Source organism: Coturnix japonica, chromosome 7, assembly GCF_054131305.1.
Source record: "Coturnix japonica strain WE chromosome 7, WE-NBRP24, whole genome shotgun sequence".
NCBI lineage: Eukaryota > Metazoa > Chordata > Aves > Galliformes > Phasianidae > Coturnix > Coturnix japonica.
In genome coordinates, this window is record NC_140669.1 from 11,056,767 (window position 1) to 11,074,528 (window position 17,762).

General features: G+C 38.4%; 1 protein-coding gene and 1 long non-coding RNA gene across 6 annotated transcripts in view; one reads left to right on the forward strand and one right to left on the reverse strand.

Moving 5' to 3' along the window:
* Positions 1-17,762, reverse strand: part of CNTNAP5 (contactin associated protein family member 5) — a 253,693-nt gene that overhangs the window by 2,812 nt on the left and 233,119 nt on the right. Inside the window, exons 20-24 of one of the 4 annotated variants that reach the window (XM_085552291.1) lie at positions 17,598-17,728; positions 16,737-16,821; positions 7,582-7,800; positions 4,445-4,516; positions 3,465-3,628 (exon numbers count right to left, since the gene is read on the reverse strand). In XM_085552291.1, the coding sequence (XP_085408417.1) occupies positions 3,465-3,628; positions 4,445-4,516; positions 7,582-7,800; positions 16,737-16,821; positions 17,598-17,728 (671 nt within the window). Of the gene's footprint in view, positions 1-228; positions 3,629-4,444; positions 4,517-7,581; positions 7,801-16,736; positions 16,822-17,597; positions 17,729-17,762 lie in introns of those variants that run through there. The other 3 variants (XM_015868834.3, XR_014947890.1, XR_014947889.1) reach the window with 3 other exon arrangements.
* LOC107316850 (uncharacterized) lies at positions 4,957-10,040 on the forward strand. 2 transcript variants are annotated; one of them, XR_014947900.1, is made up of 5 exons: positions 5,706-5,946; positions 6,161-6,250; positions 7,575-7,864; positions 8,007-8,173; positions 9,245-10,040. It is a non-coding gene; the product is annotated as an uncharacterized LOC107316850 (long non-coding RNA). The 2 variants fall into 2 exon arrangements; XR_004307912.2 differs by lacking the exon at positions 6,161-6,250 and having other exon boundaries at positions 4,957-5,946.

Here is a 17,762-nt window from a genome sequence, read left to right on the forward strand (position 1 = left end):
TATGTTCTTTGGTTTTACATTAAAATGAGCCCTGACATTATATATAGGAAAGATTTTTCTTGATGTTGACTGAAAACTGTTACCTAAGATGATAGTTAGAAGAAAACTGGGAAGAACCCCCCCAACTCTGGATTAAAGCCCTTTTAATACAAATAGCACAAGTGTAGATGGGGGGGGAAGATTATTCAATTCGAATAAAGGAAAATGAAGGCAGTCTTAACATTGGGAGATTTTTGATAAATCACATTTATTTCCTCTAATTGTTATTGTCACTAACTGATACTGAAGTAAACCAGTGATGCCTTCATTAAAGAAAGCACTGCAATGAAATAAATAAATGAAATAAATAGTGCAAGGGTTTACCTTCTATAGTAGCTTTTACCTATTTTTTTTCTTGTAGTTAGAAGAACATTCACAACCTGGCTTAAAAGCAGGATCTTATATGCACACCTCTACAAAAGTGTTGTTTTTATCCAGCCCTGTAGCATAGAAACATTCATGCTTGTTACATCCATGGGTACAGACGCATGTGTTTCTTTGTACTTGTGCATGCATTTATGTATGTGCAGTTCTTTCTTTTCACAGAAGCACACAAATGTAGCAAAATTTTCAGGAAGTTTTTACCAGCCTGTACTATAACGAATGAGGGAAAGGAAAATAAATATAGATGATGCACTGTTTTGCCAGTCTGTGCCTGTGTATGGCATACCAGTCACACTTGTCCCAGAACTGAGTCACTGAACTGTATCTGAAATGTTTGTAGCAATGCTAGTATCTACATCTGGTGAAGGGAACTCAATCTACCTGGAGAAATCTAAGCATCTTGCAGAACCAGGCTCTGATTCTGCTGGCTGAAAGTGATTTAGTCACTTGAAAAAGGAGAGGACTGTGCTTCACTGCTTAGTGTCCTTTCTCCAGGTATTCCACTGTTCTGCTCTCTATAACTGCCCTTTGTAGTACTTTTACTCCTACAAACTAATATGTAGCAAAGCAGAAAGATGGTTTGTGTTTATCAGTCTGAACAGAGAAATAGTTTTATGGGGTGAGAAAAAAGCATCTATATGCTTTCCCTTCCTTCCTGTTCCATTCTTCATAATTATTAAGAATGTTAGGTTGTCAGAGTTGGCTCATACAGGGGTCACTTCAAATAAGATGACTCAAATGTGGGTGCAGGTGCCTGTGTGTTTGCTCATACCATTAAAAAAACAACAACAAAAAACATTCCGCTTTATCTAGGGGATGGAGGGAGAAAAGAGAGAATTGCTTTGCCAGGATTTCATACTGGGACATAAAGCAAAATAGTGAACACAGCTAACGAGTCTATTATTATGCATCTTGCTCTCAGTCATATACCATACAGCATGACCCAAAAAGGCTGTTCAAACCCTAGTCAAGGAAGAAGGTAACCAATTCTCATTTCAGCATAGCCAGCTTTGTAAAAATTGCTTAGTTAGTTTTCTGGTAGTGGTGTTGATAGTTACATACTCTTCTTTGTGTAGGAACAGTATCATCCCAGGATTGTTTTCTCTTCTTTGGATTCTACTTCTTATCAAATAAAGCGATAGTCATTGCTTCCAACCTGTCCTTTATTTTTTTTTCCTCTTTGTCTGACCTCTCCTTCCATCACAAAACATCCTAAAAATAACTGTGACCAATACTGGAGGGAAAACAAAACAAAATGCACCTACTGCTTGTCTAATTTCATCAATAATTTGCTATTGAGCATCACCTCGCACAGCAATTCTTTGATTTTAATCAATGTGGAAATAATCGGTATGCGGATACCCCAGGATGATGCAGGGGACAAAGAGGTTCAGCTGTGCAATAGCTCTCCTGACTAAATCCTCACCCAGAGGATACAGCAAAAAGTAGTATTTTTTTTTTTTTTCCTTAGCTGTTGAATTGATCCAACTCCAATGAGAAACCTGCGAGTCTGACAGCAAATTCTAAATACTCTTCAGCAGGTCTGTGAAGTAAATACGCAAGGTGTGAAAAATGTCACCTTGGAGGGACCCCTCAATTCCCTGGTGTTACAACGTCTATGACTGAAAAGATTTTTGAGGCTCATATGAAAACTGTGCAGTGCGATTAAAATGGGCAGGATTTGAGCCTTCAGCATTGTTCCCAGTTGGGAAAGGACAGAAGCCTTTAATTAATCTTATCTGCTGTTGGTTTTAATTGTAGCATTTGGGTTGGTTTTTTTTGTTTTTTTTTTTCCTGCACAGATTTCATAGGCTTGATTAAATATTAACCTTTTTAGACACAATATTAAATCTCTATTTAGCTTCAGAGCGGTTATTCCAGGTTCTACAAAGAAATATCACTCAATCTTTCATGCAGTTTTTGCAGGGTTCTTTGAGCACTTGGAAGTACTGTTTCTAATTATTTTAATTTATTTTAGTAACTGTCATAATGTTTAAACTATTTCTACTTTTCCTTTTGTGTATTTTATTTGCCTCAGTGGCAACAGCATTTAACCTCAGCACATGATAATCCTCCATATGTCATGAACATATGCTGCATTTATAACATTTCAGACAAATATAGTGCACCTAAGTCCTAGCAGCTTCCTAAAACCCTTGGAGATTCAAGCTACTATTTTCCATGCTTCAGCTAGAGATATGCTAGAGTATGTTGGGTCTACAAAGCCAGCCTTATGAGATGGAGGTGAAAGAAGTGTTATGGGAGCGATATTCATTGTTGATACATTCATTCTTGGAAAAGAATTGGTAAGCCTAAAAGTTACAGTAAAAGGACAGGAGGTTGGGGGAAGGGGCTTAAATGAGAAACACAGCTTTATTTTTCATTACCTTGTACCAGTTTCTCAACTGGTATAAATTAATGTAACACCACTGAGATCAACAGAGATGTGTCTATTTGTGTCATTTGAGATTTTTTTTCTGGTTTGTTACGGTTGCTGTAAATGAGCCTGTAAAATAAGTCAGGTGGTTTGATCTCGTTCTTTCCCTCTCTCCTGTCCCAGTATCTGTAGAGCTATGTACTCGGCTACTTACATACTCCAGCTCTATTGTAAATGTGATGAGTTAACTGGCTCAAGAGGGGGGAAAAAACAACACAAGATACACAAAAGTAGAGACTTAAGAACATCCAGGAAGTCATAGCAGAAACCAGGTGCATGTGTGGATCTTACTTTTAGAGTGGAATAGCAGGTCTCTTGAGCTGCAGAAGTAAACTGTGATTGCCAGGTTGTTATGCTGAGAATGAGGCACTGTGATTGTTGTCAGTGTTTCTTTTGCAGGGTGATTTAAAAAAAAAAAAAAAAATTTAAAAAAAAATTAAGAAAAAAAATGTGTATATATATTTATATATATATAATTTTTTTAAGGAAAAAAAAAGAGTCGGGGGAAGGAAGAAAGGAAGGGTGGAAAAACATTTAGGGGAGTAAGAGTAAAAAGAAATTTTACTGTCCATCAAATGAAATATTCTCGTTTGCACTCGCTCACTGTGTTCTGCAAGTCAATGTCAGCTTTAAAAGAGCTCTCAAGATTTTCTGGGTATTCCTTCTCCTTTGTTTGGCTACTTCGATGCGCCTGTTTGTGCTGATAGAGGAATCTGCTCATGATGGCGATGATGCAAAAGATGATGAATATCACAACTGCTATTACACCTGAGGAGAGGTAAAAAAGGGAAGGATAGAAAGGGTAAAATACAAAACAAAGATTCAATTATGTCAAAAATACATTGTCAGTGTGTATCAGTTTAGAGAGGATATGACAGATCAATTAATCTTAGTCTATACACAGTCACCTGTCTCTATCATGCTCTTCTTGAACATCTCTGTTTGGATTTTGTCTCCTTAGGTGACATGGGTAGTGAGCATTGATAAAATTGGCCTTCTGATTTGGATCAAATTCTGACTGCACTGGAAGCAAAGTTGGATCAGTGTGTTTGTTTGTAAAAAAAAACTATGTATGTATGCTCAAACAAATCCCTGCTCTGTCATATTTTCTTCTGTGTTATCTCTGAAAGTTGGCATGAGCTTTGTATGCTTAGGTTTATAGCTTCTAGATATTATCTAAGGCAGCTCCCTACAGGGCATCCTATAAAATAAACAGAGATAAATTGCCTTCCAGGTTGTTAAAGGAAAATGAAAACTCTACATGAAGCTATAAAGACAACTTTCCCTAGTACACAGATGCTTCCATATGATCTAACAAGCTCCTCTACAACACCAATTTGCAAATAGAGAGCTCAAGGAGTAGAGGATGTGTGAATAACGCATTGAGGCGCTCATTGGTGTGGTGTTAACTTGGTTGATACCCACCATTGTTGTAGTTCACAGTGTACGTTCCTATCTAGGTAGCTTGTTTATAGGCATGTACCACTAAATCAAGAAAACACTAGATGTGCATTAGATTAAAAAAAAAAATAAGTTTTATCCTCTAACAATTATTTTTCAATTGTAATCTTTAAATATTGTTACCTCCAATCACAGCAGAATCGCTTCTGACCGCATTGGTGAGAGGCTCCCTTTCATCCGTCTTCCCGAAAGGATCTGCAGTTGGTTAAGCAGAACAAGATTTATTTTTCTATTGACTATTTTAATTTTTACTGTGGCTCAGACAGAAGTGTCCTCGTCCTCTTGTGAATTGTAACCTTTATTCAAAAGATGTAATTTGGGGTACTGGAAAATCAAACCAGAAAGGTCTCTAAGCTTGCAGGACAAATTTTTCCTACATCTTCACTGTTAAGGATGTATTTAAGAGGAAACAGAAAAGCTTACAACTAACATCTGAAAGTGTTTCCTCGGTTTATCTGTAGAGAAATCACAGATAGAAATCTGAGCTAAATAGCCTGTTGGGAGCTCTATTCAGTCACAGCTCTTTTTCTATTTTTTTAAGTACCTGAGATACCAGAAAGAAGCAAAAGACAGGAAGGCTGTAGCTCTGACCTACATTTGTAGATGAAGATACAAGGTTTAATTTGACTTGTATAAAAAGAATCAGTCTCTGCCTGGGACAGCTCTTTGGGAGAGGTCTTTTTCTCCACTGCAGAAATGCAATGGTCAAATTAAATTCAATGCAGAGAGGTATCAGTAATGAATTTCAACATGAAAAGTTCCTAGATGTTGTAGCTCTTCTACCTTTTCTATAAATGACTACAGGGCCAAAATGTCTACATGCTTAGTTACAGCAGTGTAACTGCTTTTGTCCCGTTTCAGAAAACTGATTTCTTCTGTTAGTTGAATCCAGCTTTTCTTGCATCTTCACAAGCAACTATTCTGTAGTTGTGTATCAGGAGGTGATGACATGTATGTACATGTCAGGATTCCCTATGCCTGCAACTCAGTCGCAACTCACTCATTGTTTGAGCTAAAGCACAAAAGCAATGATTTGAATGCCTTCGGAACACCCATTATCACTAGGAATGTAACTGCTAATTTTGACAGATTTGGACACCTATTTATATTTCCCTTATTTGGATCTTGGGTGCCTGCAGCGATGTTGCCAAGCAACAAACAGTCACGGTAAAGTTTCATCTTATTTACTCTGTTTGTGGGACTGGAACAGGGTTAAAAAAATGTTGTTTTACACATAAATGCAGGTGAAGTGTATTCCGAGTTCTCAGGTGTCTCCTGACAAGAAAAATTAACATCTGTTGAATGCCAGTCCTACTGTACTAAAGTAAAATCTCTCCTTAAGTTTGGGGTTACAGTCATAACTATTCTTTTTCCCTCTTCTCAGGGAAGAACTGAACTCTACCATCTCATAGATCCCATGGGCAAGGTAGCCTCTGGCAAACCTGTTGTTCCTCTTTGTTTGGGAATGGCAGGTCCAGCTCAAACGTGGCAAAATAGGGACTTGTGTTGTCCTAACTGCCTTTCCGAAACAAAAATATTTCTGTCCTTGGCATTTACTTGACCTGCATGAAGACCTGGGCTGGCCCAGGGTGGTGATGGAGTCACTCACGCTGGAAGTGTTCAAGGTATGTTTAGGTGTTGTGTTGAGGGACATGGTTTGCTGGGAACTTCTGGTGACAGGTAGATGTTTAGCCTGGATGGTCTTGTAGGTCTTTTCCAACCTTGGTGATTCTGTGATGCTATATCAGAATTCCACTAGCTGAACCTACTCTGGTATTTCCATTATTTTAATATACAAAAAAAATACCAAGTTAAGAGCCCAATATCTCTGTGCCATAGGTGTAGCATTCAGAATGCCAGTACTTCAAGTCTATCTCAGCAAGAAACAAGGTGATTTATATATCTTTGTTGACAAAGATCAAAATCACAGTAAGTCACTTTTCAATTTGGGTTTCTTAATCAGGTGTGTGTATGGGTAACTGAGCTGTAAGCATATGGATTTGGTTCGCTATTCATTTCTGACATGACAGAGCTTAACCTGGACACGAGAATTCAACTGAGTCTAAAACCTTAATACCCAAGTCCAAATACACTAATTTCTGTTCTGCATCCTGTCCTGTAGGTCGGTCTTACTGCTTTTTAAACTCGTTAGAAAAATTAGGTCATCAGGGTGACAGATTACAGGATAAGGAGTATATATATTTTCAGTGTTACTATGCATTTGTATTTGCAGTGCACGTTTCTTGTGTGTTTCATAGCAGATACTTCAGACAGCTCTGGGTGGGGAGAAGAAAGCCAGAGGTGGGAAGCAACACATACAGAGTGTGCTCAGAGTAATCAGCAGCCTCTTTCTCTATGCAGAATGCTAATAGCATCATTTGTTTTCTATTGAGTATCTTAAGTAGAAGCTGCAGAAAAAGGAGATTTGACGAGAGTACAAATGTAAAAGGCATCATGATATATAATGAACTTGTAATAGTTCTCAGAGAAGACAAAGCGGCTTCATAGGTCAAGGGGCCGAAAACATCTCTTAATTTGTACCCATTTCTGGTCATTAGGATTTTTGCCACATCTGCTGGTGACTAAAGCAGCAACTCAATTGCCCCTGTGAGTGGCGAGGACAATCCCAGCTGCTCTGAGTCTCCTTTTCTGCATACAAATTCACATATGTAAAATACTTCAGATTCCCAGAGGGCAGTCTCAAGATTGAAAGATATAAATTGTTGGAATCACCTTATTTGTAACACTCCAGTACTGTAGCTTCTCTTTATCCTGAGAGAATCAAGTACAGCCATTTAATGGACATCATACGTATGTGTCATGGGGTTTGTACAAAGGCTTTTTGCTCCTTTCTGCTAGACTGGGAACAGATTTGGCTTGTTTGTTGTAAGATTCCTATTGCTGATCACCACTGGGATATGAAATCTGTGTAACATTTATGTTTTCCTTTGAGATCTGCAGCACTGGAGCTGTCTAGAGTGGATGGGGATGGCAAATGAGGCATATAACCATACTTCAGTTGCTGTTAACACTATGACTGTGGGGTTTTTTTTATTTGCTTTAGGGGTAATGTGGTACAATGTCTTTTTCAAGTGGCGTTGGCTAATCTTAATGCTTTAAATTTTTAGAGAGAAAGTAACTTGGCAGTTCCAATGTTTAAAACACTCTCACAATTGCATTAGTGTTTTGTTTTGTTTTTAAAGGCAATCTCACATTCCGGTGTTATTTTAATTTTCATTTCTCCACTTGGCAGAACGTACCTGAAGAAGAATATATTGTGGTTGCTGTGTTCACATCATCTTCCATTAGAGATGAACAGCTGGATTCAGTCAAGGAACCCTTGACAGTCACAGGAGCAATGCTGGGATGGCGCAGAGCAGCTTTCAGGGGAGCAATGTGGTTATACCAAACAGAGGACATGCAGCCAGTGAAACCATAAGCATTTGCCTTTGAGACTTCAGGGTCCAGTGATAAACTATCTGCAACACAACAGGAAAATGGTCTGGGGATTGTCAGTTTTATGAAGATGCGTTTAAAAAATTGGTAATATTTATCACACTAATTACTGGTTTATTTCATTTGATCTCAAATGTTTAGGTTCTCCCCTAGCTTACTATTAAGTTGGCTTGAACAGAAGACTGCATTACATTTCTTTTCTTATCCCTTTTTTCTACTGTCTTGACAGGAGAAATCACATTGTGGATGTTAATCACTACAATAATAGCAATAAAAAGAATAATAATAAACAGTAAAAAAAAAAAAATCAACGTTGAACTTCACAGAATCTGTGAGATGATCGTCTTCAACTTCTGGGTAACACAGTAACAGCACCTTCACAGATGCATCTTTAAGGTATTCTATTTCCTGCACTCTTTTTGTGAAGAATCCTACTCTCTCTTGTCTATTAAACAACAATTCATCCGGCTTAGTATTAGAAAGCTTACTAAATCACACAATCACAGAATTGTAGGGGCTGGAAGGGACCTCTAATAGGCTTCTGCCCTTCTCTGCATGTGTCTATTGTTTAACCTACTTTTCCAGTACTCCTAATCATGTTGGTAGCATCCGCACTTCTTATTTTTATCATCAGAGTTCCTAAGAGTCTTTCTAGTTATGCGCTAGGTTGTCATTCTGTCTGTTAGCCCTGTTCCACTAATACAACAGAAGTCAAATAAACTATACTTCATTTAATTTACATCGAAATCCAAACAAGTGCCTCTGTGTTCTTTTCCAGCTTGAAGATGAGATGGTACAATTAATGTATGTGTCTGTGTTCATTATCATTTCATGAAGACAAAGTCAATTCAAAGACATGCCTTTTTTATTTGGTTCTTTGTTTTAATATAAAAGGTTGTTTTGGAAAGCTGGTAAAGGACAGCAAAGCCACCTTCCCTTTCGTCTGAGCTTTAATTTATTTACTTTCCAGAAGTTGAAATTCATACTGCTAAGAGGTCTGTAGCATGATGTGTCTTGTGGCAAGGTCAATTAAAAAAGAAAAGAAACAACAAACTAAAACAAAACAAAAAAGAAACAAAAGAAAACCCACAGGTGTACAAAAAACAGTAGTTATTCAAAACCTTAGAAGTTACCTGCTTGTGGGAAAAATTTTAGCATTAAAAATTATTGGAAGTAGTTCCATTGATGCTGGAAAATAATGATTATCAGCTTTTCAAGTTTAGTTTATTTTCCTAGCTTGAAAGAGTATGTTGTTAAACAATAAAATAGGGTACAATTTTTCTACTATCAATCAAATGCAGTAATTTTACAATCTTTCAGCCAAAAGAATTGGAAAAAAAAAGATCTCTCTTAGACCCTTGAAACTGATATTGCTATTTGAATAACATAAACAACTTTTATGTGTAATAAAATACTAAGCCATCTCAAAAGCAGCACAAATCATCAGATGTTAATTTTGGTACTCAGGATCTGTGTCCATGATGTCATGGAGCCAGAGGGAACAAGGCAAGAAAGATGTATTAAGTTTGAAATATAATGTGGAAGAATGTGGCTCTATCTCAGCTAAGCAAGGTATGGTGTAAGCTTTGTAAGACTTTCAGGAGTCTTACAGGGAGGAGCTCAGTTTGAACTTTCACTAAATGGTGAAGTGAGAGACAGAGACTCTGTTGGAATTTAGAATAAAGGGGGGCTAAGGGGGGATAGTTAAAGGTAGTTTATAGATTGGAAACGTAATGTAGAAGTTAAAATAACAAGGATTGGAGACTGTGGGTCCGGGGGAGCAGGAAGGATTTGGATAAGGAGTGAGATCTCCTTGAGACATCTGGCAAGGAGGGGATTAGATGTTTTAATATCCGAAGAGGAGTTGCATCTCCCTGATAGGATGGTCGATAACAAGAGGGGGGTCTGCATGCTAAAGAACTATTGAATATGTATCTGAATTCCAGGAAATCATTGACTATGTATTAGTTTTACTTATATCTGTGTCATGATTTTACAAGTCAGGGTGCAAGTTTGGTGGAGACATCCCCCCTTGCACCCAGTGGTGCACAACACTGAAATAAACATACGTGCTTTATAACCAATCTCTGGATTATAGAGTTTGATTCTGTAAGTTATCACTGCCAGGAGAGTTATGTGGACAACCTCTGGGGTGCAAACAACTGAACAGCTGCCAGAGAGATGTGAAGGTAAGCAGTAAGATTTTAACATTAAAAAACCCTGCAGCCTTACATAGATTAACATTTGTTTTTGTGTAGGAAAATATAGGGAAATATTGTATTCAGGTTTCTAATGAGATTTTGGCAGAGGTCTTATAAAACAAACAGAGTCATTTCCAAGTTTCTGCACAAAGGTTTATATAAAATAAAAAGTTCAGTTTTCAGTATTTGTCACCTTTGTTGAATCTGCAAAATCTTTTGTAAACATTTGTACTCTCAGCATTTCCTTTCTTATTAACTTTGACTCAAAATGTGGATTTGTTGGTATCTTTCAGGTGTCAGGCAAACTAAATTGTTCTGTTCTGCCCCAATGTGTAAAAGGTAAAACCTACAAGATAATGAATTCTTTTTTCATGGTACAGTAGCTTGAAAAGTCTAAGAGCACTGTTGAAGGCTTTTTTTAAAGTCAAATTAAGGGCCAGTTCCCATCCTCTGTTGTCAAAGTAAGCTTTGCATGAATGAGAGTGAGATGAATTGTTGTTGTAAAGCTGTGAAATTTGGAAGAGAAGAAAAGAAGTGAAAGAACAAACTGGAAACAACCCCAGAGCTTTCTGGTAAAAATTCCATGTACGCAGGTATGGGTTTCTAAGACTTGAGGTGCACGCTCTGTCTTTCAAACAGCAGGTCTGTCACTGAACTCAGCAAGAGACTGCTACACCTTGGATGTGAATGATGTGTGTTACACCCTATGAATCCTTGTGAGAATAATGAAATGAGCTTATAACAGGATGTAGCTGTGTTAAGTTGAATGACCTGTGTGCAGGGGAGCTTTTTTGGAATTTTACTAATCATTATCCATATTTTCATTAGTAAAAAAGGTAAGCTTCTTATTTATGAAGGTGATGCCATTGAGCAAGAAGCAGGGGACCAGATATTCAATGTACTTGAGAAATAGTTCTGAAACAGCAAAGGATGGTAAGAACAAAGTAGAAGTACTTTTTCTCTTCAGTTAGCTCAGGAACGGGCACAATACTTCAGGTTTTGCTTGCTAGCAAATGAACATTTAATGCTAAGAGGTAGACAGGAGATTTTTGTTTCATTAGGCTTAGCAGAAATAATTTCAGGCATATAATAGGTGTGTTTTCTATAAGACAGCTTGTCATTGAAAATAAAACTGTGCTTTGAATTGCAATGTGAAATTTGTGACGTCAAATTTTTAGATGCTTGAATCTTAATCTGTCACAGCATTGCCAGCCATGTGAAGTTCTGCATGAGCTCAAAGTGTAATCTATAAGAAGAAAATATGCCAAAAAAAAAAAGAAAGCCACCTATAGACAATGTTCAAAAGAATACATGCCCTTCTAACAAGCAGACAGCTAAGATCAATCTAAGCAGCAAGAATACACTCCAATAAATGAAATTTTTACAGAGAAGTAGATAACCTTTGACAGTTATTTAGACAATATCATTAAAGAATTAGACATTTAAATGTGTGGTATTAGTATCCATAATTTTGAATGGATTTTCTCTTTGTAATGTGGACATGATAGCATTATTGGCTCAGAATGTGGACTGTGTGAAGTGCTTGTGTTAGTAGAGCTTTGTATTTTATGTAATGTCAGCTAGCTCCTAAATGTCTCTTCCAAGTAGCCGCTTTGATTTTCTGTAAGACTTTACCAGGTTACTAGGAAGAAAAAAATTTAGACCTCTACCACAAGCATGAGATTTTTTTTTTTTTTCAAAGCTAAAGTTATCCCATGAAGTATGTATTCAGAGGGGAAAGACTGCAGTAAGGAAAAAAGCCTTGCAATGATGGTAGAAGTCCAGATGATAGTTGTTGTGGCTGCTTCTGTGTTGATGAAATGTTTGAGAAATATATATTATTTACTGAAACCAGTATGGGTTAGTAATTAAAGGCTTTGCACAGCTGGGGGTTGTGAGAAGCTGGAGAATTGTTGGATCAAAGCCTGTCCAAGGGAACCCATCCAAGGCATGACCTGCCCACGAAGTGAATGGTGGATTACCATGAGCACAGTGGGGAAAGGACAGAAGCTCAGTTCTTCATGATGGAGGAATAAAATGTAGGTGGGTACCCCAACAGGTAACATCATGGTGATGGACGAGAAGTGATGCATCTGATAACTGCGGGAGATCAGTCTGGAGGAAGAGCGGGCATGCCCTTTGCCAAAATGTAAGACTAGGAGACATCAGTGGATTCTATGGTCATGTGTATAATTGCTCTGTAATCTGTGTGATAGAGTGTCTTTCTTTACTATTGCTAACTTAAAGATTTTCCCCACTGTAGCTGTAATGCAGATTATGCTGTGATTAAAAGGTTAATATTTAGGAATTGTTGGAGGAGCTGTACAGGGGTTAAGAAATGGTTAATAATCATGAAAAATATTAAAGTACGGAGAGTAGCTCAATAAATACTGTTGAAAAAGTATTTCTATAGCTCATAAATCATGTAGGTGGGTCTGGAGTGTGAGAGGGCAAGAGATTCCATGTGCCTCTATGAACTAGACACGTTACACATATGTTTATGTGTATCTATCTGAGATCAGAAGATTACATAATAATCTATGTTGACACCTGTCAATATTGATATCTTTTAAAACTGATTGACACCTGTCAAAATTGATTGATACCTTTCAAAGCCAATCAACACCTTTGAGGGTCATGAACTTCTCTCCCTTGTTTAAAGCACAGCCTGCCTCCTTGTTAGGTCAAATTGCCAACAGTGCTCATGTGGTGATGCACACCAGGATGTTCTCTGCTTGCACCGCTAAAAGTATGTGAACTGGGACTCTCGTTAAAATTTCACATAGGCTTTACCAAAAACTGTACGACCCACTTGTGGTCTGGAACCAGTACTCACTGAAGTCCAGGGAAAGACTTCCATCAATAGCAATGGGCTTTGGATAAGATCTTTTGTGTCTTTGCTCTATATATGTGAAGAAAGTGTCAATGACCATGGGATAATAGTATTTCTGTATTTGCTACTGGATACTGTGAGGAAGATTTCAACAAATAGCCATTGGTTATTTGAATGCTGCTTCTTTTTACTCAGTTGTCTTCAAAGCCACATTTATATTTAGATTGATCTTTCTAAGGAAGCTATATGGCCCTGTTACTGTGGATCTGAACAGCTCACAACCTTTTATGCTCTTATCCTCACAGCATCCCTCTGATGTAGGAATGTTCTATTATCCAGGCTTTACTGATAGAGAACAGAGATACTATAGCATGGATTGATTCCACAGAGAATAAAATGCCTACTTACCTTTGTAACAGCACATAAATGGCTTGCCCAAGGTCATTCAAGCCATCTGTGGCACACTGAGCGTCCCTATATTCTGAATTCCAGGTGATCCCCCTCTGTCTTTAACTGAGGGCTTTTTCCTGCAATTCTGAGCTGGGTGTAGCATAGCCATTCAAAACCATTTCAAAGACAGGAAAAAGTATCAGTGTGTAAAGCTTTGGACTAAAAGAAGTCAAAAGTGGCTGAAGGGGCTGGAAATCAATAACTGGACATCGCATAAACCTGTGCTTTTCAAGAGTTCCAGCTGTGCTCAGCATGGTAATAATATGAAAATCTATTGAGGAAGAGATCTTAATCTTGTGATATCACAGAATCACAGTACAGCTGTGGTTGGAAGACATCTCAAAGATCATCATACTCCAAATGCCCCTGCTGTGGACAGACCTGCCACCCACCAGATCAGGCTGCCCAGAGAAGCCCCATTCAACCTGGCTTTGAATGCTTCCCAAGGACTGATAAAAACTATAAAGGTCTCTCCGGATGGTGTCCCTTCCTTCTTCTGTGTCAATTGCACTGCTCAGGTTGGTGTCATCAGCAAACTTGCTGAGTGCACTCAATCCCCCTGTCAATGTCACTGAAGACTGCCAGTCCCAAGATGGAGCCTCGGGGGATACCACTTGTCATTGGTCTCCACCAGCCTTCTCTGTTGACTGTAACGCTCTGGCTGTGGTTATCCAACCTACTCTTCTTAGCCCAGACTTCAAATGCATATTTAATCAGTTAAGCAATAAGGATGTGATACAGGACCATGTGAAATGCTTTACACAAGTCCTGGTACATGATAACTATTGCCTTTACTTTGTCCATTGGTGATGTCATTCCAGAAGCTCTTACAGATTTCTCAGCCAGTTGAAAATGAACAGTGGTGTCAAGAAAGACATTAATTTATAAAATGTAGGTTAAGGAACCACAATCAAACTTGGAGCAAAGAATGTGCAGTCTTGGCAGGATACAAGACAGAATTTCAGACAACTATAGTGCAAATAAGTAGAATACAGCTTTTCTGTATGGTTATATTACAAAGATTACTTGGCACCTAAATTAAAAATAAGCACTACAAGAAGTAAGTCAAGTCTGGATCTCCTGCCTCTATGAGTTGATGCTGTTGCTGAGAACTTGATGAACAATAACAAGGAAGAAGTTGGCTGAAGAATATTGGCTTAGGTCAACCATATTCACCTTTCAGTGAACCATCATTAGAAAAAGCTATGTTTTAAAATTTTACCAGTTTAAAAGTAGAAATAAATTATGATTGGACACATGTATATAAATTCTACATTCCCAAAATGACAAAGTGTGGCCAGGTTCCAACTTCAATAAGATTGAAGACGACACAAAACAGGGTTGATAGATGAGATTGTTGTGTCACCATTCAGAGGAACCTTGACAAGCTGGAAAAATAGGCACAAAAGGAAGTTCAATGAAGAAAATACAAAAAGGCCTATATTTATGTTAGGAATTACCTCATCCACCAATACTAATTGAAAACCAGCTTTGTAGAGAAAGATCTGGGGGAACTGGGGAACAATAAGCTGACCACAAGACAGCAGCATGTCCTCGCAGCCAAGGTGGCCCATTTTCTCGTGGCATCCAGAGCTGTCTTGCAAAAAGCAATGCCAGCAGACAGATGATGTTCTTCCCTTTGTACCCTGCATGAGTTTTGTGCAACTGGAGCACAGGGTCCAGTTCTAGGCTTCCCAGCAGAAGACAGGCACAGATTTACTATAGTGAGCCCAGCAAAGGCTCACAAAAATGATTAAAGGACATGAGCATTCTTCATATGAGAAAAGGTGGGGAGAGCTGGGCCTCTTCAACCTGGAGAAGACTTAGAGAAGACTGTGACATGCAGTTCAGGGAGGGAGTAAAGACTCTTCTTAGCACAGATGCCAGATTTAACTCGGCAGATGAATTCCTGACAGAAAAGTCTGAGGAAGTTCATTTAATATATGAAAAAGAAACCAGATCTAGGATTAGGCTGAAATTAAATTGACTTCCTGGGATTGTGTGATTCTTGGTACAGCAATAAGATCTCCAATCAGCTGGATGAGCGAGTTTATGGCTTTAGTGTCATTACAGAAAATTATTGCTACCTTATTAATACTAATAGAAAATATCTAGAAACTTTGGAGAAAAGAGGGGAAAAAAAAAAAAAAGAAAAAAAAAAAAAGGAGAAGGACATATCCATTAAAAGTTATCTAGAGACAAACCTTGGTGTTCAGTGCAACTGAATGCCAAACCCCTGGAGATACATCTGGGCTTTCTGACACTGCTAGAAACTTGTACTTGTAAAATTACTCCTATTTTTGTGGCTACATCTAGTTTCCCTCACAAGGCCGAGTTGCACTTTGTACTTTTTCTGGTTACACGTTTCAAGGTCTTTCTGCTATTTTCCATCTGCTGGTTAGAAAGCCTTGCTTTTATTGATTTGTTATCTATAGGTGAAGTTTTATGCAGAGGTCACAATATGAGCAATGCTTGTATTCAGCACTACAGATGAAACCTGACAAAATGAGATTTTAGTTCAGCCCTGCTTTAGGCTGAGAAGTGTCAGGTCCTCAAATCCAACCACAGAAGTTTGAAAGCTGCATCTTCATACAAACAACAGTTCTAAATGAGGGGAAAATCAGTTCCTGTCTTTAACCTATGCAGTGCAAAATGTGCTGATGTCATTATATACAATTACATTGCACTAGTAGGCATCAGAGGACATCTATCTGTCGAGCTACCAGTCCTAGAGGCTTTGGGCGCTATTAATAAAGCATATAAATTCAAGTAGTAAAGCGGTGAGATTCACATGGAGGTTCAATTCTAACAAAGGACTAAAATCTTTTTAACCAAGGAACAATTTAGAACCTTACTGGGAATGCATGAGACTTATATGAGGAAATAAGATGTAACCTGACAGCAAAACAGAGTTGGGATTTCTGAATTTCTGGCCAAGTTTTCCAGGTCTTGTAATAGCTTTGCAGTGTGAAAGAGTAAATTCAAAAAACCTACATGCATGGAGCATGCAAAATTGTGCCCTCAGTGCTATACGTAGCAGAAATATTCCTTGCAGAATTCAAATAGAAAAGGACAGGGAGTGCAATAAGGGTAGAGAGGATGAAGGTTCACAGTGCTGTTCTTCTTATCATTAGGAAACAGAAATGGCTTCAGAGGAGCAAGCTACAGTCAGCAAAATGATATCATTAGGCCAAGATGCCACCCTGAGCAGCCACGTGGGCAAAATGAATCACTTTATTGGAGTGAGCAATGGGAGAAGCTAACACTGCTATGAGTACAAACAAGTAAAGCTGCCAAATTTTTTGCACTGATGAGCTATATAAGTAAGAGTAGTAGACTGCTCGGGATAACCCTTACAGCTAAATCAGACATACACTCGCACAAAAATCCAACTCTTAAAAAGCTAGCACACAACACAGATTAACTCCAGCGCTATTATAAACAATGACTCAGGAATGTTTTTAGTAAAACCTACCTGTGACCTTGCCCAAAGTAAGTGATTTGATGGCCTTGAAATCAATCTCGGAAAAGTTGTGTTTGAGTTTGATAACTTGATCAACCTGGAAGAGGTCAGTAAAATTAGTTCATTAAAACAGCACAAAGACACACCTAGACCTTTGTCCCACAAACTCATGGGAAGAACCTCAGCTGCAAATCATTCTGCCTCCAAGCACGATTTAATTTCTAAAGATAGCCAAGTGAATATGCTTTGATTCTGCATGAGAAATGGAAAGGTGCACAAGAACAGTCATACAAAGGGCTTTAAAGAACATTCCCCTGCCGAAAAGTTTAAATGTTTGACACCGAAATTCCCCTGCTTCCCCAAATCCACATCTAGACACTGCAGAGTGCGCACAAAGGAGGCCCCTCTATAAATGTACTGTGGAGAATTAGTTCTGCATAGAAGAAAACCACAGTGCAGCAGACAATAGAAGACTGCTACTTGAGGAGAACCCTGACAGCTAGTATAAACCTCCTTCCTACCGAATCAGGCCTTCCTATCGTAGTTTCTGTGTTAACCATAGATCATTTTACCACCCAGAAATGGAAACTGCAAAGTAAAGTGATGAGTTTCTTTCCCTTTCTCATTCTTTTCTTAATGCAGGGCTTCTCTTCAGTCCCTGCCACTCTTCTCTGTTAAGTGACCAGGGCCCAGACCCAGCAAATTTGTTTTGAAATTTGATGTATAGTAATTAGGCTCAGAAGGAAAACAGAAGGAGCAGTAAGATGGTCCTCTTCATCCTGCCTTTTTAAAACAGGCAATGCATGGGAACAGGACCGAGGAAAGACCTCATCTCCCATGGGAATCTAGCCCTGAAAACAAGCCGTGACATACCTGAATGATGAGCTCTCTGCCTTCTCTGTTGATCTTCACGTGATGCATCTCTCGGTTGGCAAAATTTCCAGAGTCGATTGTGAAGATGAGCAGTCCATCCTTACTCAACTTGTATCGAACCTGTAAACTTCCTTAAAAGCAGAACGGAATTCTATAAAACCTGTG